The 23,578-nt window shown below is 38.7% G+C and overlaps 1 protein-coding gene across 2 annotated transcripts; it reads right to left on the bottom strand.

Moving 5' to 3' along the window:
• Nucleotides 1–6,155: 6,155 nt before the first annotated feature.
• On the bottom strand, nt 6,156–19,327 carry LOC311429711 (granulocyte-macrophage colony-stimulating factor receptor subunit alpha-like). 2 transcript variants are annotated; one of them, XM_084505874.1, is made up of 9 exons: nt 19,049–19,327; nt 14,783–14,912; nt 14,521–14,690; nt 12,420–12,559; nt 10,728–10,766; nt 9,713–9,851; nt 9,062–9,149; nt 8,417–8,498; nt 6,156–6,718 (listed from the first exon to the last, which is right to left on the bottom strand). In XM_084505874.1, exons 1-9 carry the CDS (start codon nt 19,113–19,115, stop codon nt 6,650–6,652), a joined length of 924 nt encoding a protein of 307 aa, XP_084362000.1. In that variant the 5' UTR covers nt 19,116–19,327; the 3' UTR covers nt 6,156–6,649. The 2 variants fall into 2 exon arrangements, with proteins under 2 accessions (XP_084362000.1, XP_084362001.1); XM_084505875.1 differs by lacking the exon at nt 8,417–8,498 and having other exon boundaries at nt 6,297–6,718; nt 19,049–19,316.
• Nucleotides 19,328–23,578: the final 4,251 nt, after the last annotated feature.

Raw genomic sequence — 23,578 nt, 5'->3', positions numbered from 1 at the left:
CCTTCCTGATTCTTACCAAATTAATGCAACTGTAAAAGTCACAATTTCATTAAACTCAAACAAGCAGCTAGATTGTTAAATTATCTGTTGTATTGAGTCCGTTTGTGTTAGGGAATCCAATAAGTACATAAGAAATTTCTTTTACAGATATTTATGTCTCGCTCTTTCTAGTGGGCTTGTGTGGCAACGTTTTGGTAGCAGAGGACTACATGGTTTAGCCTCTGCGAGAAGAATCCAGAGGCTGCCCCATGTTAGATAAAGGCCAGTTTCTGCTGACTCCTGAGTTCTGCTGACCCACTGCTGCCCAGAGCTGAGCCAATAAGATGTTGTTTTGCACCTCTGTGAAACCATATTTAAGAAAGGGGTAAAAAAAAAAAATGCTGCACAACAGCAGCTGGAAGAACAAGGAGTGAGAACCAGCCCTGCAGACCCCCAGGTCAGTGCAGAAGTTGATCAGGAGGTGCTCCAGGCAGGCAGCAGCAGTAGTCCTGCTGTGGCCTGTGGAGAGGCCCCTGGTGGAGCAGGCTGTCCCCCTGCAGCCCATGGGTCCCACATGGAGCAGATCTCCACGCTGCAGCCCCCCCATGGGTGGAGGAGCCCCCGGTGGAGCAGGTGGATGTGGCCTGGAGGAGGCCGCGGCCCATGGAGAGCCCCCGCAGGAGCAGGCCCCGGGCCGGAGCTGCAGCCCGTGGAGAGGAGCCGACGCAGGAGCAGGGGGTCTGGGGGGAGCTGCCGCCCATCCGTGGGGACCCGTGCTGGAGCAGTTTGCTCCCGGGGGATGGACCCCGTGGCACGGAGCTGTGTGGGAGCAGTGCTTGAAGAGCTGCTGCCTGTGGGAAGCCCCCACAGGCTCAGTTTGGGAAGTTTGGCATCCCGTGGGAGGGACCCCATGTGGAGCAGGGGCAGGAAGTGACCATGAAGGAGCACAGAGATGAAGCGTAACTACAGCCCCCATTCCCTGTTCCCTTACACAACTCAGGAAGAGGAAGTAGGAGAGGGTGGATGAAGGGAAGGAGAGTGGTTTTTGTTTGTTCTTTGTTTCTCGCTTCTCTAGCTTGTTAGTAATGTGCAATAAATTTATGTGTTCTCCCTATGCTGAGTCTGTTTTGCCTGTGATGATAATTTTTGATTGACCTCCCTGTCTTTATCTCAACCCTTGAGCCCTTTTCATTGTATTTTCTCCCCCTTTCCCTTTGAGGATAGGGAGCTCCTTTACTTAATAAGGAGCTTTGTGATGCACATAAAGTAATCTAATTTCACCACTTATTGAAATTGAAACATCATTAGAAAATATATATATATATATTTTTTTTCAAACAGTAAAATGTGTATTGTGGTTTAACCCTGGTAGGCAGCTCAGCACCACACAGTTCGCTCACTCTCTCCAGGTGGAATGAAGGAGAGAATTGGAAAGGTAAAAAAATGCGAGAATTCATGGGTTGAGATAAAGACAGTTCACTAGTTAAAGCAAAAGCTGCTTACACAAGCGAAACAAAACAAGGGATTCATTCACTACCTCTCACTGCAGGCAGATGTTCAGCCATTTCCAGGAAAGCAGGGCGTATCAGTGTATCACATGCAATGGTTACTTGAGAAGACAAATGCTATTACTCCAAACATCACCACATCCTCCTTTTTTGTCCCCCAGCTTTTATTGTTGAGCACAACGTCATATGGGGTGGGATAACCGTTCCGTCAGTTGAAGTCAGTTAACCTGGTTCTGCCCCCTCACAGCTTCTTGAGCACCCCCCAGCCTCTTTGCTGACAGGGCAGCATAAGCACTGCTCAGCAACAACTAAAACGTCAATGTGCTATCACCACTACTTTAATAAAAATCCAACACACAGCATCAGTGAGCCTCTACAAAGAAAAGTAACTCTATCCTAGCCCAAATATTTACAATATTTTCTTCTTAAGAACAGGCAGATGCATTCTACTGTGGTTAAAATCTAATAGGAGTCTGTCTATATGCTCCTTTACCACTCCTGTTTCTTGCCTATTTTATTTAGAAAAAAAAAGGGCTGCTGCCCAGCACCCTACCAGGCTGCTCCAGGAGTCACCATACTCTGTCAAAATCCCCAGTTCCTGTCCTGCTACTGCTTTATTGACATATGTAAATATATAACCATATCAGTATTAGTTTGTATTATCAGCTAGTCGTATATAGCTATGATACAGTTATTTCCAAAGGAAAAAGCTGAAGATATAATGCAGTGGGCTCATGAGTATTTCCACTGCCTAGATTCCCACTGCAGTGTGAGACTGATCACTGATGAGCTGTAAGTGTGCTGTTGTTTTCCAGGTTCATGCTCTTACACTGCTTGTAAACGTCAATGATACTGAGTTGTCACTGAGACCAACCATCACCCCCAAATGGATTTCTGACCTGCTTTCTTCTCTGCAGTTCAAAAAGAGAGACGGTGTGGCACAGTAAGTCTCCTTATTATCAGCTTTTTGACTACAAAAGTCTTTTCTAATGAAATGAAAATCACACCATCTCCACTTATGCTCACATGATGTATTAGAAGTGTAGAACAAGGCTGGACTGGAAAACAATGTATTAAGTGACACCTTGTCCTTGAGTTCATGCATTTGATCATGTCCATCAGTAACTCAGTATTAATTTAGAAGATTAACAACTCACCTTGAGCATTGAGAACTTAAAAAAAAACCTCCAGTCATCCCTAGAAACAGTAATCACAAGGGAATCAAGAAGGCCTGGCTTAGTCTTTCATGGTTTCAGACAGAAAGGTTTAAGGGAATGGTGTTTTTATAAGGATGCATTCATGAGTCCCTTGGGAGTGCACTTTCTCTGTATTTCAGGAGAGAATAAAAATGTGGCAAAGTTTTTCTGAAGCATAGTTATGAAACAAACAAACACTGTGAACAGGAATGATGAGCAAATAGGAATAGGTGTTTTTTTTTTCTGTCAAAAAAAAAAAAAAAGATTTAGTTATAGAAGAAGCTCTTTCTGTTGAGAATAACTTTTCCTGTTGAAAAAAATGAAAGTTCAGACTTCAGGTCTGAACCCAGTGTGGTCATTCAGAGGAAAAAGTCATCTGAGGATTCACTGCACTTCCAGATAAAAGAAATTCCGTGCTTGCCCATGCAGATATCTTTTTAACACTTACTGAGCTGTAGAGGTAGAAGAAAGGACTTCCGACTACAAAGAATTTAAAACAAACAAACAAGCAAAATACACTCTATTGTGTCCTCATCTTTGGAAGAGAATCACTCTTTTTAATGGTGGTAACAGACTTTAATGGTGATTACATTTTATAGAGAAGGAAGGGGGCAAAGTGTCTGGGCTAATAAAATTAAAGCCATATGAAATTCCTGGGAGAATCAAATGGGGTTCAGGAAATTGAAGGAAGACAGAGTTTATGTGCCTTTCACTCTCCTTTCTCCCAGCCTTTTACTTCCCTTTTTCTCCCTCCTCCAACAATATAGGTCCCAGAGTGCTAAGCTGTCTCCCACCGATTCCTGAAGAAGACGCCTCCAAAATAGGAGCTCTGCTCATCTCCAGGCACCTCATACTTCAGGAGCAAAGACGGGAAGGAGTTGAGTTGAGCCCAGAGATTGGGCTGGAGAGGAGAAAGGATCAATTCTATCAAAATTGCATTTGTTGATTCTGCACCACTTTAAGGATGGGGTTTAATGTCAACTTTTGCTGTGAGGGGACTGTAACTCCACATGGTTACTTGTGCATCCCAGACAGATCTTCCTGCTCCCACTCTGAAGAGCTTTCAAGCCTGTAGCAAACAGCAGAGGAGTGGCATGCTCTCTGGCACTCTCTCAGATTGTGGATCTGCGTAACACATTGAGGAAGTCTAGGTTTTGAGGTTTTGGGGTTTGGATACTTTTTTAAAATTAAAAAAAAAAAAAAAAAAAAGAAAACACTACAGGAGAACAATCCAAGCAGCCCACAAAGACAGTGTTGTAACCACCACAAAGGAACTCTTCTACCCAGGGGATTTCTTTGTTTAACTATATTTAGGGCAAATTCTCACCTGACGCTTTAAAAAATGTAAACAAAAAACAAAACAAAAAAAATCTCCAAGCAAGGCCAGTGCAGTTGATGATATTGTCAAAGCCTGTTATCTTCTGGAGGCTAGGGAACCAGCACTGAGCTGTCTCATTATAACCCAGGAGAGGAAAAACAATAGGCTATTTCCAGAGGAAAACTGGGCAGAGATACTGAGATTGATTCTCACCTTTGAGCTTTACAAGGAGTAAAGTCACTGCAGAAACAGAATTAAAAAAAACCTTTCCTAAAAGTCACTAAAGCTCATAATAATTCATTGATCCAACAGCAATAAGGGTACTCACATGAACTGCCTAGACATTTTGTACTGCTGATGTATTATGACTTGTATAGACTGCAACATTACAAATACCCTGTTTTTTGTCCTTGCACCAAAGATCCTCTATTTTTCAGGAGATGATGTTTTCCACAGAACAGAGGAACAGCAACAGGAGACCAGAATGCAGGGCTTTTATGTGTGTAAATGTGAATATTCAAATCACTTGAATAGAAGGTTACACAGCCTGACCATCCTTTTGTAGTGATCACTGTATGGGCCTTTGCTCAGGGATGGGAAAGGGATACCTTAACCCCACCCCTACTCCCTCCTCCATTGTGTCATGGAGAGATTTCTTGTGTTCTCATCAGGATGCTAGAAGTGAATTCCAGTGAATTCCAGGTTGTTAAGTGGCTTTGTAGCCTCATCAGCTTTCCTAGTGAAAGCAGTGTGGATGCAAGAAGGTCACCAATAGCCATGATTGAATGTGAATGAAACAGGATGGAGAGGATCTGGTAGACCTTATCTGTTTCATTTCCCTTAAATTAAAATAAACTTTGCCTTTAGTTGAACACTTTTGATGCAGAAGCTTTTATTGTTAGGAAGTGATAGTTTAAGATTAGGCTCCTTCTCTGTTTCTGTTTTTAAAGGTAATTGAAAGAAATTGTTAATAAAAGCTTGTTTAGAAACACAGAATCAGAAAAAAATTGTTTTCAAAAGGGACTTCTTGTGGACTAGTGGAATTTTGTCACCCTGAGTGAACTTTATCTGCCAGGATGAGATTTCAGCTGCCTAAGATGTTTTTAACTATCCTGAGACCTGCTGGAAGGGCAATGTGTCAGGATACATGTAAAACAGGAGAATTATAGAAATCACCAGAAACAATATTTAGATACACATGCTGGACAAGCGAACTACAGGATCTTCTCAACTGGATCTGCAACTCATTAAACAAAAACTGGTCAAGGATGTGAGTCAAGGGCAGTCTTAAATGCAAGGACTATGATGTGATGGACTTTAAAATCCTGAGAGAAAGCAGAAAGGCAAACAGCGTAATATATACATTGGATGACATGAGAGTCAACTTCAGCTTGCTCAGGGCAGGATGGGGTCTCAGATCCAGAGGTCTGTCTGTCTCTCACACCTTAGTTTGGAGACTGGCAGTAAGTCAGAGACTTCTATGGATGTGTCCTGCCAGCAACCCTGATTTAGGTTTACTTTTATCTTTGTGTGATACCACCAAGGTACCACCACTGATGAAGGGTATCCTTGTATGACAGCAGAGGCCTTTAGAAGTGGAGACACAGGATATGGTAATGAAGTGTACAGGCATGGGGGAAATAAGAGATGGGACACTGGGCACCCCATGGTTATAAATGACCTCTAACCCTTGGTTTCCCCAACTGAAATGATCCACATGCTAAAGTGGAATGCATGATTAGCTTTCCATACTAAGGTTGTGTCTCATATCTGCTTACTAGTTAGAGGTTCAGGATATGTTACTTCTGTTTTGTCCAGGTGTTATAAAAACAGCCAGCCTGTACTTCAGCTTGCAAGTGTCAGGCTTCTGGTTGAAAGTTCAAACGTTTAATTTCTGACATTGTACACCATCCCTCCTCCCCTTCCCAGCTATCTGATACCTGTTAGTATTCACAATTCAAGTTATACTTTTATCTACCACAAATATGAAGTGATGAGAGGTGGGAGGAAACCTTTGGGTTTGTAAATAGTGAGGGTCAGCCCCTAGGTGATATTGTGCTGAAGGACTTAGCAACATAGTTTGGAGGCAACAAATGGGTTTATGAGAAAATTGTCTCCTGAAATCTTTAACAATATTCATTTTCTGTGGACAAGTGAGCATTTTTGAGATGTTTAATCTTGGCCTATTTTCAGTGGGTTTTCATAGAGATGATAAATTTTTACTCCTGATTACAGCCTTGATCAAGCTGTTTCCTAGGCAGTGGACCACTGAAGGCTCTGAATAAAACCCTTAAATGTGGTTGCTCCTATTTTATTCTTTTGGATTAGATTGAAAATTAGTATAATAACTTCCACAGCACTACTGAAATATTTTTGCTGAAACACTGCAAAAATGGTCTTCATAAGAAGAAGGAAGAAATCATCATCATACAACTGAAAATATTTTTTGAAAATGCAAGCAAATACAAGGAGTTTTTCAAAGACAGGTTCCTGAGGAGCTGCCTCTACAGGCAATGATGTTATCTCTGCTTAGAAGAAGGACGATATGAAAAACCTATAAATTATTGCCAACAAGATACATAATTGTTCATGTGAAAAACAAAAACAAAAACAAAAACAAAAATCCAACTCTCTTCACTTGCATGCCATTATGCCACTTCTTCAATAACAGTTATTTCTTCAGTTTCATGCTTTATTAATTGATTCTTATGTTCTGTCTATTAAAAGAAGAAAAAAAACATTTCATTAGTGTTTCATGCATTAGATTAGTCACTATGTTACAATTTTGAACCTCCTACTATTTAAATGGTAGTTATTTATTATATAGAAGCTGTTGTAGGACTCTGTCAGTGAGAGGACTGAAGTAGTAGTGTCTAGATATTCCCTTCATGATGAGCTCCCCAAAGAGGACCAAAGGACATCTCACAGAATCCCAGAATCCCAGAATGGCCGAGGTTGGAAGGAACCTCTGAAGACCATCTAATCCTACCCCTGTGCTGAGCAGGATCACCTAAAGCACGTTGCATCCAGGTGGGTTTTGAATAGCTCCAGACAAGGAGACCCCACAACCTCTCTGGGCAGCCTGTGCCAGTCCTCTGTCACCCTCACAGTAAAGAAGTGCCCTCTTGTACTTAGCTGGAACCTCCTGTGCTTCAGTTTGTGCCTGTTGCCTCTTGTCCTGTTGCTGGGCACAACTGAAAAGAGATTGGCTCCATCCTCTTGACACCCTCCCCTCAGATATTTATACACATTTATGAGGTCTCCCCTCAGTCTTCTCTTTCCTGGGCTAAACAGGCCCAGTTCTCTCATCCTGTCCTCATACGACAGGTGCTATTAGCCATCTAATCATTTTAGTAGCCCTCCTCTGGACTCGCTCCAGTAGTTCTATGTCCCTCTGGTACTGGGGAGCCCAGAGCTGGACACAATAATCCAGGCGTGGCCTCACCAGGGCTGAGTAGAAGGGGAGGATCACCTCCCTTGACTTGCTTGCAGCACTCTTCCAAATGCACCCCAGGGTACCGTTGGCCTTCTTGACCACGAGGGCATATTGCACTTGCAACAGCCTGCTGTCCACCAGGACTCTCAGGTCTCTCTCTGCAGAGCTGCACTGCAGCAGGTGACCCCCCAGCCTGTACTGGTGCTTGGGGTTATTCCACTGAACAGCCAGAAATCTAATCTTTTTTAGCATTGGAAAGTTCATGTGACTAAGGAACTGAAATTAAAAAGATTAACAGAGGCTTCCAGTGATCCAGTGTTTCCTTGTGGACATGTTCTTGCTTCCAGGCCTGTCTGTAGCCAACTCAAATACTTTCTGAATTGCAGCAAGTTTTGCACAATGCTCTCCAGACTGTCAGTTCCCCTTTGTTACTTGCAATCTGTTCCTTGCTCTCATGAGTCTCTCAAGCACTCTGTGTAAGCTAGAATCTCTTAGCTGTCTACTACACTTTCTTACCATAACCTTGAAAATTTCCCGTCTTAAGCAGTGTTGCCAAATACTAACATGGTCTCAGCATCTATTACACAAGTATTTTTTACCAGAAGTAGATTTCTCTGTCCATTCTCACCCCATAACTGAGCAGCAGCCTAGATTTGCATTATTATTGTCCTGAGCTTAGGCTCAGCACTCCTAGTGATAACATATGGTTTATAAGGAGAGCTGGGTGAAATTATGTATTTGTCAAATGCTCCAGGTGGACATATCACAAATATCTTAGAATGGAAAAGGAAAACCATAAGAATTATTTTCATATGGAATTCCTCTTTCAGTACACCAACAGAAGGAAAAAAAAAAAAAAAAAGAAAAAAGAAAAAAATTCTTTGCTTATGCACATTTCTCTGACACTTAGGTCATACCTTTGAAACTGCAATGGATCCTCATTTACAAAAAATTTTGGACAAATGGAAGGAAAATATACCTGGAAATTCATTGGAGCGATCTCATGGAATGGGTCTTTTGGCTGTAGTACTCTAGCAGGTACTGTTTTCAAATAAATATTTCTACAGTGACAAAAAGGGGTGGTGAAGAAAAGACTCAGTATGCAAATATCAAAATGTACTATAATTTTATTATACTCCTGAGTTATTATTTTCTCCCTCCAAGACAAAAGTAATGAAAGGTTAACTAAAAATTATGTGGATTTAAAACAATGGCATCAGTTCATTGTTCAGAATTTGGATTATAGTAATCTCTTTTATGACTTTTTAATAAATCATAGGAAGTTTTTTCATCCTCTTAAAGAGAAATATTTTTAAAACAAGGAAATTTTACATGCCACACCTCTACATTGCAGTATCTGAAAGTAGGAAAGGGGAACTGATATAAGACCTTGTCTTGAAAGGAGTTGTGCAATATTGATCAAGCAAGTAAAAAGGTTGGAAATCAGAAATGTAGAGCCCACTTGAGGAATGTCTACATGTATGGTGTCATGACTCCTGCAACAATTCAGTGTCAGTTTTTTCCCCCTCCCTCCTCCTTAAAAGACACCAGAACATTTCTATTGGAGAAAGAGGAGTTATTTCAGGTACAGAATAAAAAAAAATGCACAAGAAACAAAGCTTACACTGCACAGAGAAAAAATACGACACTTGCTGCCAGTTCTGATACCAGAAGTAGCAGATATGATGAAGTAGACGTAAGTTGTTCTCCTCCTGAAAGACATGTAGTCATCAAAATGTTGTTTAGTATCACAGAATAAGAAAGATTGCTCAACTATGTGAAACACCAGTATGAAGTCACTTCTTCCTTAGCCTAGCTCCTCATGATCTTGTAACATGTGAATGAGTAGGATGGCAGACAGTATGTGGGCCATATCCAGTAACTTGAGACTACCAAGCCTCAAGCCTCAGAACCTCATTTTGTGAGGTTCTGAGTCCTACAGAGTACTTCAAAATTCAAGGTGGCAGGGAGCAACAGGGAAATAAGAAGTTTATGAAGACAAAAGTAGAAATGGAAGAAGGAAAACAGCTAACAATGAAGACCTGAAAAAATGTGCTTTATTCACTGTCTTCTTGCAAGAAGAATTAACTGTCACAACAGAATGGTTGGAAACCTCCCTTATATTAAGAGATATTCCAGTTCTTTGCTCCTTTCATCCTAGCAAATTGAAGAAATTTGGAAATATAAAAATATTTCTATCTGTGAAGTAAGAAGTGAGGCAGACAAGTAATATCTGAGAAAAAAATTAGGTCAAAAAAATGATTTTCATTCTTACCAAACTCTACAGGTGTACTCCACTCCCCCCAGTTTTTGCTCACTAAGCAACCATTGTCAGTAGCTCTGATTTTGATGCTGTATCTTCTTTCTGCACTAAAGCTGTCAAATATGTAGGAGTTTCCAGTGATGTTTGTTTCCTAAACAGAAAACTAGACTGAGAGCTTTTTCTTTGCTAAATGACAATGTTTCTGCTTCATTTAATGATGTAGACACTTACAAATTTTGCACATATATCTATGGACAGATGAGTGAAATAACAAATAGAAAATCATCCCTTAAGAAATTAGTTTGTTCCATTTTAATTCATTTTGTATGAATATCTTTGTCAGTGGTGCTGGGAGGGTGAAATTTGCAGCATTTAACCTCTGCTAAAGAGCAAAATTTTGGAAGAAAACACAAAACAATAGTGTATTTTCAATCTGTAAGTCTTTTAGCAGGAACTTCTCTGAAGAATTGTCATTCCCTTTCCTATAATTGTTTTCAAAACTGAAGTAAAGTTTAACAATCAGATTACATAGAAGTGAAACATTTGACATATATGGAAATGCTTCTCAGAAGAGTACTGAACTTTCTTGAAAACTGTGGTTTTTTTTTCTTCTTCCTCCTTTATACTGATTTAATCTTTCAGTTGATATTTTCCTGCATCCTTCATCTCGACCTCTCCCAGAGACCATTAATAAAGTACAAATCTCCATAGTTCTCCTTTACTTTTTTTTAATCTTCAACAGAAATGTGGAATTATGATCCATATTTATACACAAGTATGAGTTTGCTAGGAAGTACAATGAACTGTAAAATGGAAGATTTTGTGACTTGCAAAGAAATAATATAAAGTTTCATATATGTGGGAATATATTTTATAAACAACAGTTTAAAACTATGTTGAGGAAACTTGTCAATAAGAAGCATACACAGTATACTGAAACCAAGGCAATTTGATTGGAGGATGTTCTTACATAAACATAGCATAAAAACAGCATAAATGTTAGATTAATAGGATAATAAAGACTTACCATTTTAGATGTGTCTTTGATGCCTTTCTCAGGATCAACCTAGCAACAACAGAGAACTTGAATGTTTATGATTGTTCCTTTTGTTTCTTTGTAATAAGGTGTCTCGCCTTATGAATGTTTGATTTTCAGAAAACAACAACAACAAAACCCACATGCTTCATATGCCTTCTTTTATAGACCATGAAGTTAAACAGTTCTTCCACTGAAACATTTTTCCTTACCACTAATGCTCTAAAATAATGTATACTTTATTTTTAATTGCAGAACTGTGAATCAAAGAACTAAACAACAACAACAAAAGGCTCAGGTTGCCCACAAATGAAAAGTCTGTGTTTCAGTTGTACATAAGAGTATCTTAAAAAATACTAACAAACTGGGGCAATGCTTTCTTCATCCAAATTTTTGTCTATGTAACTTTTACACTGTTAATCTTTTAATTAGTTATGTTATGTCTTCCTTTTTATTTTTTTATTTTTTTATTTTTTTTTATTGTTACTGTTGGAACCATGAGTTCAACTGTTTCTACAAATATTTCAAGCGGTATTTTTGATGGATAAATACTTGCAATTTTTAAAATGCATAGTAACAACCACATATAGGTAAGATATGGAAAACCTGGATATTCTGTTCTAATAACATGTACAATATATATGTATACATATTTTATTAAGACATGGATGGTTCTTTCCACTTTAAGTTAAAAAAAAAGACACTGAACTTGAAAAAAAAAAATAAAATAAAAAACCAACAAACAAACCCAAACCCTCCCACAACCCACAATGAACTGATGTGTATTTCTGCCCATTTATATCTGATTGTGACAGCTGAAGTGAAATTCACAACTGTATATAAGATGCAGACCTACTTTAGCTAAACCTCAGAATCAGATAAGGTACAGACATTGAGGTCATCTAAGTAGACAGTTGGATCTGGGAGGATGCTTGTTTACACAAAAGCTGCATACAAAAGAATTACAGAATTCCAGTTAACAGTAAAACAGGAAACATATAAGAAACAAAACAAAACAAAACAACAACAACAAAAACAAAACCACGAGGGAGAATGTCGCACAAGCTATAAGATGAGCATGTTAAATGTTGGTGTTAGCATTATCTATTTAAACCATCTACATTTCTACTTCGCATTGCTCACTTTTTTTCCTCTAGTGCTCTGCAAATGAGGAACATCGTACACTTCTGATCTTTAAAACAGATAGCTACATTTAAAGTTAAAATTTTTGGCAATTTTGAGCCCTTGCAACAATCCAAGAATTCCAGTTACACATTGAATTCACTATGTAATTCACTTTATTGGCCAACTACATCCTTTAGCAGAATTATGTTCATGTCAATCAACTTCCATACATAGCAAAACCAAGAAGGCCAAGCTAGGGTCTTTTTTTTTCTTCTTTTCTTTTTTTTTTTTTTTTCGGGGGGGGGGGCAAGGTGAAGGAGGTAGTAATAGTAATGGCGAGGAAGATTATGCTCTATGTATTCACCCTCAGTGTGGGGATCCTTGCCCAGTTTCTTTAATGTAGCATGGACTGATAGCACTTCTATACCTGTGCAAGGATACCTTGTATAAAAATGGAGTGGTCACTCAAACAGAAGAACAGGGGATCAGTTGTATGGTAGTGTGTGTGGAAATACAAGCAGGCAAACAGAGTTAAGTGTTATAATCAATTCTTCTTACCTTCTTTTCTATGACAACTTGATATTTGAAACAAATGTCTCTTTTCACATGACTTGTACGAGGTGGTTGCCACTTAATTTCACAACTATGAGAAAGTCCTTTACAGTTCACAGTGACATTTAATGGAGGGGTGAGCTTCTCTGAAATAATTTAATTAAGAATAAAATTATTATGCATCTATGAATAAAACTGATTAAAAAACAAGTCTTTTTACTCTGGTTTTTTTTTTTTTTTTTTTTTTTTTTTTTTTTTTTAATATAAGTGGTTAGGTGGCTGTTCAAATAAGTGGTCTAAAAAGTTGTAATGTAACTTTGTGAGAATTACCAGATTCACCCCATATTCAAAAGCAGAACTTCCACTCCACTTGAGGTGCTTGGAATATCAGAAATAACTATAGGTAAAATTAAATTAAAACAAACAAACTCCAGTTGGAAATTAGGAGAAATTTCTTCCCAGAAAGAGTGGTCAGGCATTGGAATGGGTTGCTCAGGGAAGTGGTAGAGTCACTGTCCAAGGGGGTGTATAAGTAAAGTTTGGATGTGGTGCTTAGGGACATGGTTTAGTGGGTGACATTGGTGGTAGGGTGATGGTTGGACCATATGATCCTGGAGGTCTTTTCCAACCATAATGATTCTATGAAACAAACCTGTTGTGATATTTTACTGAATTGAGAAATTTAATCTGAGCAACATTTTTTGTGTGTGTGTGTATTCATATTAAATTGAATCAATTTCCTTCTTCTTTTTTTTTTTTTTTCTTTTTCTAACTATAAACGCATTAAAAAAAATGAAAAAATATTTTACTCATTGTACTAAAGCGCTTGGTTCTTTTGTATTCTGCGGATGAACAGAGTTCAGAATTATGAGATACTGGTATAGACCTAACATCTAGTTAGTCCCACTCAGGCATCCATGGCCACTTAATTCCAAAAGATGAGCTTGTTCTTTCACAGAACACATATTTGACTGAAATGTTCAAAATTATCTGACCTGTGGAGTTTCAGATTGTCTCTCTGTTCTGAGGAACAGATTTTTAAAAAGTTTTTTTTTTTTTTTTTTTTTTTTTTTTCTTTTTTTCCCCAGGGATGACTTCTTCACTCCCTTAGTGTAATACTAGAAATAGAAGGGAAGGATGATGGATATCATCTACCATGATGATGACGAAATTGAGTGCACCCTCAGCAAGTTTGCAGATGACACCAAACTGAGTGGTGCAGTTGATACAATAGAGGGAAGGGATGCCATCCAGAGGGAACTGGACAGGCTGGAGAAGTGGGCCCATAAGAACCTAATGAGGTCCAAGAAGGCCAAGTGCAAGGTGTTGCACTTGGGCTGGGGCAATCCCAGTATTTATATAGACTGAGCAAAGAAGAACTTGAGAGCAGCCTTGTGGAGAAAGACTTTGGGGTCCTGATGTGGACCCCAAAGAAGGTGCACATGAGCCATCAGTGCATGCTTGCAGTCTGGAAGGCCAACTATGTCCTATGCTGCATCAAAAAAGGGGTGGCCAGCAGGGAGAGGGAGGTGATTGTCCCCTTCTACTCTGGTCTTGTGAGGCCCCGCCTGGAGTACTGTATGAAGGCCTGAGGCCCCCAGCACAAGAAGGATGCGGAGCTCTTGGAACGAGTCCAGAGGAGGGCCACCAAGATGATCAGAGGTCTGGAGCACCTCTCCTATGCAGAAAGGTTGAGTGAACTGGGCTTGTTTAGCTTGGAGAAGAGAAGGCGCCAGGGAGGCCTCATTGTGGCCTTCCAGTACTTGAAGGGAGCCTATAAACAGGAGGGGGAACATTTGTTTATATGTGTTGATAGTGATAGGACAAGGGGGAATGGTTTTAAACTAAGACAGGGAAGATTTAGGTTAGAAATTAGGAGAAAGTTTCTCACTCAGAGGGTGGTAAGGCACTGGAACAGGTTGCACAGAGAGGTTGTGGATGCCCCATCCCTGGAGGCATTCAAGGCCCGGCTGGGTGCAGCCAGCTCTAGTGGTTGGTAACCCTTCCCAGAGCAGGGGGATTGAAAGTAGATGATCTTTAAGGTTCTTTTCAACCCAGGCCATTCTATGATTCTATGAAATAAAATTGAAAAAAAAAATATCCTTACCAATTTTGTACAGAGCAATGATATTCTTGTAGGACTGAATGTTTTGTCCACTTCCATTTACCAGGAAATAAGCTTTCTTATTTTCTATTGTCACATTTTGGAATCTACATCCCGTGTGCCTTCCCCAATTATCTTTGACATAATTCTGGCATCCTATGAAATCTTCTTTCCTTTATATGACAAATTGCTTCAGTTAAATATTAGTAATGTCACATGTCAGACCAGAATTCAAAATTCCCAAGACTCAAGAAGACCTACTTACCGTGAGCTCTTCCAGTACAGGAAATATTGGGTATCTCCTGGAACTGTCCTGCTCACATGCCAAGTGCAGTTCATGAAGGAAACATTATATATCACACAGATAAAATTTTCTATGGCTGTGTCATTCATGTCTGCAAACACAGGAAGAATATCCCACATCAATTCTGTGGAGAGATTGTGTAACTGCTTAAACCCTTTAGAGCTCTGCATGTCTATTTAGTGGTTTTTAAGCACTTGATTAGCAAAACTAACTGCATACTAGTTGGGTCTTGCAATTACATGTTTACTTTAACGTAGCAGTGATTTTATCTGAGTCTGAGGATTACCTACCATTGTTACAGATACTGAAAATTTGACTATGATTTAATCAGCTCAGGGACATGATGTAGTGAAGATTATTAATGAAGACAGTCACTATTGAGAACTTTGTCTAGATCCTCAGTTTATGTAAGGTCCAGCCTACAATGGAACATAAATTCTACAGCTATGAGCCAGGGAAGTTCTCTATCCCATGTCTGTGTTAAGCACTGACTTTTGGTTTATTTATAAAGGACTAAGGATTTAAAATAAGCTTTCCACCTCTTTCACTGTGTAACAATTAGATGATTACAACCTAACTCTGAGACTGTTTCCCAAAGCTAGTTCCTGCAGGAGAGAATGGCATATTTTCAATCTTGAATTTAGAACCACTGTTAATCTGTTCAAGACTAAGGCACTTTGGATTCAAGGATATGGTGAATTTTGAATGCACAGGACTTGATATGCCCAAATATCCATATCATTAATGCAAAACCAAGAAAAAAATGAAGAGTAAGTTGATAATTTGCTTACATTAAAGAGCTGTTCTAGTTGTATATTCACATGAGGAATAAATTCCATGTGTTGTGTCTTCCCTATCAAAAGGTAAGATCTTCAATGGGAAATAATAATCATGTAGTAGCTATCATCATGAACTGAAGGTCTGCATCACAGCTTTCCAAGTCAGTGAATTGTTGAGCTTAAACACCATCACCACCTACCAGTGTACCTCCACAGTGAGCCTTACAGCACCCCCCATGTCAAACACTTGTTCCCAAACAATGCTAAGAAGCCATCATCTTATGAGAACAATTGGCTGTCTCCTGTCCAAGCTTCATTGCAGTCCAAGCTGGAAGCCTCTTTCTCTTTATTTCCCCATACAGCAACTGATCACATAGCTGACAGCACTGATTTCAAACAAAATGCTGTATTTGAGCAGACCAAAACTGACATCAGTGGATTCTTAGGGAGAAAAGTAAAAGGAAAGAGAAAGCACAGAGCAAGCCTCCACTTATAGAATCTCTCAGCTGCTGGTGAGAAGTGTCCTAAGGGGTTTCAAAGTTAAGAGCTACTTTTTAGATTGTTGTACTTAGCAGTCTGAGAAAGCCAGATCCCCCATTAATTTCTTCTATCCCTTCTAAATCTATTTTTTTTAGTTGTGTAGTCACCATCCCTGGAAATGTTGGATATGGTGCTTAGTGTCATGGTTTAATGGGTGACATTGGTAGTAGGGTGATGGTTAGACCAGATGATCTTGGAGGTCATTTCCAACCCTAATGATTCTATGATTTATTTGGCCTCCACTGCATCCCTTGGGTGAGCAAGGGGGGAATTTAAAAGGTGTATTTTCCTTCTGGATCCTTTTATTTCCTCGGCAGTGATGTAAGAAAAAGTAGTGTTTCTTCAGAAAAGGTGCTCAAGAATACACTCATACCTTGTACCTCATATTTTTTTCTTGGCTAGATTCAGGCAGGTACTGTGCTGTATAAATGTTTTTGGGACTACTCTACAGAAGGGATTTATTTTTTTTTTTCATTTGAACATACTCGGAATGTAGGCACATAATAAATATGGCCTGGCTCAAAGTTTCCAGAGGCAAAGGCTGCTATCTAGGACACCTAATACAATGAGGCTGCTATCTAGAAGACCTAATACTATGTTATAGTTTTGTGGAGATTTATTTTTAATTTCTACTTTATTCATCCGTCTGTGGTGTGCAAAAGTATGGCTAACCTTCCTTCAAGGTGCTGTTTATTTTTGAGTGGAACTGATGTGATTACTGTGTTTGCACCCAACACACTACAACACACTATTTTAAGCAAACAGTGTTTTCTTTTCTTTGTTTATATATTTGCTTCTATGTATCATTCTTTCTTTCTTCACTTTTTTTGAGTCAACTTAGGTTAGCTCCATCACTTCTGTGGATATTACAAACTGTAGGAGTTGTATCTGCAGAAACATGTCAAAGAAAATAAATTTGACTCTGGATTCTTTGTGGCAATCAGGATTGCTAACAAAGAAAGACTGGATTTCACTTCTGGGTCTTGAGCCCAAGACCTTTTTTAATTTTTATTCAAAAGTTCCTGAATAGAAAATGCATAAACTGCTCTCAGATCTTGGACACAATTGGACAAATAACGTATTTGGAATTAAAACATCATACTTTACTATTGGAAACAAACAAAAAGAAATTAACTTGCTTTAACCTTTTAACCTAACTCTGAAGATGCCACCAGACTGCAGGGTGGAGTTCATCTTACTTAACATTGTACAAGTGCTGTATAGCTCTGCCCACAAAGGAGCCGGTAATTCTATGCTGCCTTTAAAGTGGCTGGAAAGAAACAATACTTAAGACTGTTTATTCAAGCTAGCATGTGATGAATAAAGCATTCACTCTGTTTGTTTCCCACCAGTCACTGGAAAGATAGGTCAGGATGACCAGCCTAGAGGCATCCCTCTATAACAAAGTTTTCTGCCTTTAACCCAGAAGGAATAATTCATTCTGCATTTTACATTATCTGGAATCCACATGTAACTACTACACAGAAACACTGCCTTTTTTCTTTTTCTACGAAAATCACAAAATCATTTTTGAAAATATCTTTTCCTTCTCTTTCTTATACCTGTGGTATCATCATATATTTCTTCTCTTTAGAAAAACTGTTGCAGTAGAACTGTACTTTTTTTCCCTCAAAGGTGGGAAAAACTTTCTTTTACATCCCAAGTAATTGCTGTGCAGATTATTGACCAAAATATTAAGGAAACAAAGTATTTCCATGCAAAGCTGTTTTATTCTTGCATTGTAGAATTTTCCATGAAAATAGGCTACAGCTAGACTTCATACTGCAGAACAAGTCAATTTTAATTACTTTTTTTTTTTTTTTTTTCTGAAAATGCTCAGTCCTGAGACATGTCCCCAGACAATGTTTATTTTAGAATTTTGGAAATATTATCTAGGTTGAAATCCTGCTGCAGTGACTATTCTCATTCAGACTGATTAGAGACAAAAAAGAGAATGATTAGACAAGAAAAAATCTGCCCAATAACCTGCTGGCTATAAGTAATATATGACCGTGTAGCTTATCATGTCTTCATGTCTGATAATGTTATGACTTTTATAACCATTGGAAAGGAAGGTTTCTTACTGGAAAATAAACAAACAAACAAAAATAACACTTTTTTTTCTTTCTTTTTTTTTTTTTTTTTCTCCTTTGGGGAGGGGGATGGGAAGGGAAAGAATACCTTATTAATGCTGGGCATCTTACTTAAGACTAGACCTCTGAGTTTATTTCCCAGCTTTACCTCTGAGACATTTAGAGAATTATTTTTGCCTGTAGGCGAATATTAGAGATGTAATTATTGCTTACATGTTTTATGTGCTATAAGGATAAATTTATGCTTACATTCCTCTGACATATTCAGAGAATTATGGATATTGTGAAATATTCTACCTCAGTATTAAAATTGGAATAAGAGAAAAGACACATAAATACTTCTATTCAGCTGGTACTTAAATGCAGTACTACTCAAAGGAATTTACTCTGTATAGAGATTTTTCTGTATGAATTTAAAAATCTGAATATTTCCAGGCAAGCTGTGCTTTCTGCAAGAGAATACAGAAAGTGACATAGGCACTCTTCAATACTGTAATGCAGGGTTTGCTGTAACAAGCAAAATACTGCTTCTTGGATGAACCCAATAATGCTGTTAATATGGTCACTTTTCATTTTTAAATATTTTTAAATAACTATTTTCAGATTGCAGAAAAGAATGTGCTAATAAGCCATCAAAATGTTGTCTAAGACAGTCTTTGGAGACAAAAGCATGCATTTTGTAAGTAGTGTTTATCCACCTCTCACAGAGTTATTCTAAGAATATCACAACAACACAATGACAGAATACAGTATTTCTTTGCCTATCTTCTTTGAGATAAAATTTAACAACAGAGAAATATAAAAAATAAACATACCTCCTCCTTGCAAAGATGTTTCCCTGTGGCGGTTATAGTAAAGGGGCACAGAAAGGACGGAAGTCATAAATTCGTCTCAGAGGCATATTTTTCTGTGCTTTGACAGTGTTATTTCATTATTAAGCTGTTCTAAACTGCTCACGTAAGAGGGTGTGAAAAAAAAACAAACGCCTACATCTTACTCATTTCCCTTACCTCACACTTCCGTAAGCCAACAGGGAAAAAGCACAGCTACATCCATTGTATTGTTACAGGAAGGCAAATAAGTAAGAGGAGAGTGACACGCTCTTCACCACTTCCTTTACATAATTTTAATTTGTTGCTGTCACCTGTGTTTCACAGAGGCTTCCATACCGGGCACAACCTCAAAGGCAGGTGAAGATACAAGTTGAATTTCTGGCTCAGGTACAGGTCAGCACCATTGTTTCAAACAACACCACTGTTTCCAGCTTATTGCCAAGGGTCACTGCCCTGCATGGGAGATTATGCCTGGTGCTGTGGACTTCATAACATCTGTTCACAGCTCTGCCTCAGTCATACTTAAAGACAGCTCCCATGGATGAGCAGCAAACCAATATCACCAGCTTCCACAACTTTTCTACTTGACAAAGTTAATGTCCTCTATGCGTACATATTTTTGGGGGGATGAATTCAATGTATGGTCAAGGAAAAGTTTGTTCTGGCATGCAAATGCCCTGAGTGTACCAAAACAGCACTATGGCAACTGCCTGTACTAGTGCCCTAGTCCTAGGATGGTGTACAGTTTCTCTTGCTCTCTGGCTGCAGAGTCTGAATGTCCTCTTTCCAAATGCATTCAGTGATGTGAGCATAGTCCTAAGCTATCACACTACCCAGCTATGGAGATGCACAACTGCCCAGGTTAACAGGCTCTGTAGTAGCCCAAGGCTTTTTGACTGTTTTTGAGACTGAAGCATGTGCCTGGGTACTGAAAAACATTTGTCCAGGAAAGCATCTTTCTGTGAACTGAGAAACATAGTGCCTGCCTTTTCTTATGCTGCATAGTACAGTCTGAGACCCTAAAACTCACAAAGACAAACTTGTAGCCGTTCAGGGCACAAACACATGGAAGGAAAGGTTGCCATCCAGAGAGACCTTGACAGTCTTGAGAGCTGGGCCTGTGTGAACCACATGAGGTTCAGTCAACTAAGCCAAGTGCAAGATCCTGCACCTGCATGCCAAGCACAAATTCAGGCGGGGTGGAGAACGGATTGAGATGGACTTGTGCAAATTCATGACTGAAAAGCTGAACATGAGCCAGCAGTGTGTGCTGCAGCCCAGAAAGCCAAATGTACCCTGAGCTGCAGCAAAAGAAGCATGGTCAGCAGTTCGAGGAAGGCGATTACCTCAACTCTGCTGTCATAAGACCCCACGTGGAGTACTGTGTTCAGTTCTGGGGCCCCCAGCACAGGAAGGACATGGACCTATTAAAATGAGTCCAGAGGAGGGCCCCAAAGATGATCAAGGGTTTGGAGCACCTCTCCTATTAAGATAGGCTTAGAGAGTTGGGGTTTTTCATCCTGGAGAGAAAGAAGACTGGGCAGACTTTACGGTGACCTTCAGGACCTAAAGGGGTCTACAGGAAAGCCTGGAAGCTATTCTTTATCTGGGAGTGATATGGGATAAAGGTTTTAAGCTAAAAAAGGGTAGATTTAGATTAGATATTAGGAAGAAATTATTGGGTGATGATGCCCTGGCATAGCTTGCTCATCAAAGCGGTGGATGTCCCATCCCTGAAGGTGTTCAAGGCCAGGCTGGATGGGGCTCTGGTGGGAGGTGTCCCTTCCCATGGCAGAGGGGTTGGAATTAGATGATCCTTAACGTCCTTTCCAACCCAAAGCATTCTATGATTAAATGATTTTATGTCTGTGATTACTGATTCCTCTGCCTTTCTCACCTGTGAATTACTTGAACAGGAAAATAAGTTTATTAAACAACAGCATTTAAATCTGATGACTTATAACGTTCACTGAATGTACTTGTCTTTCTACACTTATTTGTTATATATCACGGAAGGAGTGGTAAATCAGTTGAGATCTGTCCTGCTTCTGTTTGCTTGTGTCTTGTACAGCTTCTTTCCTATAACCCTTTGTTTTTCTTGCTCTTCTGAGCAGAGGAGGAATTGGGAGTTTCTTGAGAAGATGTTTCCTCTTCTTCAGGTCTCAATTCCTCAATTTTATTCATAGATTAGCCAGCAGGATACTAGGCTGTTCCCTGATATGACACTTAATTTGAGAAACTGTAGAAGTAAGATCTTCTGTTCTCTTTCTCACTTTCTATGGTAGAGACTTTTTTAAAAACTGGAATAAATGTGGTTTTGGGATAAATTTTTATCAGCAAGCCTGAAATGTCATTTTATCAAGGTATATACAGTCTGTCCAGCTAGATGACAATAGTGCTGAGAAGATTGGAAGCTAAACAATTGACCTTCATATTCATCTGTAAGGCACAGACTGAATCAGGTCTTCTGTGGAAAGGATATAATTATGTAATTAAAGACTGTGTCACAATTAATATGCACACATCCCAAAAGAAATAGGGCTGTATAAGCAAATATAAATGAGGATGGATAATCTTGCTATACTTCCACAGATTTACTCTTAATTTAAATTGCACTTTCTAAAGTTTTGACAATTCTATTAAATAATCATATGGTACATGGACAATTTCTTTTGTGATATGGGAAACTACTGTGACTCTTAGTTAACTGTATGTGTGACTTTTTTTAAGGGAAGACCTGTGAAATTGTTGAGATATAGACATGTCTTTTCATGTACTTGGTGTTTCACTGCATGCAATCATTTGGAATCACATAGGAACATTTAGATTTTCTTTGTTAAGACAATACTGATTAGATAGGAAGAAATATTTTTTTTTCCCCTCCATTGCCATAATTATACGGAGTTTACTCACATTTAACCTCGTTGTAGTGACTCAGGTGTGTTTCCAGGTAGAGGTAAGAAAGAACCACAGCTGGACATCTGACCAAATTACTTATGGCATTTGGGATCCTGTGAAAAGGATTTGGAACTCATCTGAGCAGTGGGATCTGATGAAACTGCATTAGTTACATACACCTAAAATTGCTCCTACTATGATTTTACATCTGCTTGAACATAAGAGCTGTTTTTCCAGGATTCGCTGATTTCATGGGTAAGAGAAACAAAAAAACAAGCAAATGAGAACCTCTTGTTCTACCTCAAGTGCTTGATAACTTGATCAGTTTGTCAGCATGAAAATGTGCCTGATGTGAAACCCTAATTTTGCTCCTGTAATTGTAATGCACACTACATGACAGGTGTAGGGGTGAAGCAAAAATACAACAGAAGCCCTGTAAACTTGTAAGGTTCCATATAATTCCCACAGGGGCAGGGGAATTCTGGAGGCCTGGGAGTAATGGGTTGTCCCCTAGGGATGGCAGCAGATGCAACTTTTTTTTTTTTTTTTTTTGGTCCTATATGAAAATTACTATTTATTTATTTATTTATTTATTTATCAGGGTAGAAAACACTGAAATTAAAATATCAGTCAGTTAAACAATGTGCGACATGTGCAAAATAATAAAATATTTTTATTTTAAAATTCTCTCTCTTTTTCTCTTTCTCTCTCAAAATGCAAGCAATTTTTCAAATTTGACCAGAATTGATGGGTTTATTTAGAATGATGGTCTGCTGAGTTATAGTCCGAAACAGCATTTTATGCTGAAAAAAATATTTGCATGAAAATTTTAAAACAACTCAATTTTAAAGGTCATATAGCTGAGTAAGAGCTATATGAATTCAACCCAGAAAAAGGTTTTCCTTATTTGTATTTTATTTCTTCTTTGGACTGAAATTACATCAGATTAGATTTCACCATTTCTCCATTTCTTTTGTGCTATATTAATGAAACAAATTCATAAAAGGTAGAATAATGTTGATTTTTCTTGGCTAATATTTTTAAGAGCAATTTTGTTTTTACTTTTGAAACTTACATAAAAATAAACAATTACAGTATTGGAAATCTTAGCAAACCATTGCTGTTAACTGCTGTAACTTATGTATGCTGGATATATGAAGCTTTCTAGCACAAAAAGCGTTAAATTAGTTACTTATCTACTGTAATGCTCTCTGGATCCAAAGCCCTTAGGTTATTCTCTTTATCAGTTATGCTTTTAAACATAATTACTCATTGTATTTTCAGAAAAAAACAAATAGCATATTTTCACAGTAAAAGCTCTACTAGCCAGCAGTGGGAAGGATATTTTTTTTTAAAAAAAAAAAGAGTAAAAGAGGCCCATGGTTTCTTTGATTCATCAGCAATGTTTCTATCTCTGAAGACTGCAGTGTGTGACTGGAGTTTGTATTGAATAATCAATAAGGGGAATAATCTAGGCACCAAATCCAGAGTCTGCTACAATGGATATTTAGCAAGCCATCATGAGACAGTACTGCTTGCATGATTAAACACTTATGTCAATAACAAGTGATTGAACTTTCTCCATCACAGCATCAAAACAAGAAGCCACCAGCT

The sequence above is a fragment of the Aythya ferina genome (genome assembly GCF_964211825.1).
Source record: "Aythya ferina genome assembly, chromosome: 1".
Lineage (NCBI taxonomy): Eukaryota > Metazoa > Chordata > Aves > Anseriformes > Anatidae > Aythya > Aythya ferina.
Note: the sequence above shows the minus strand (reverse complement) of the source record. Positions and strands in the feature narration are given on the sequence as shown.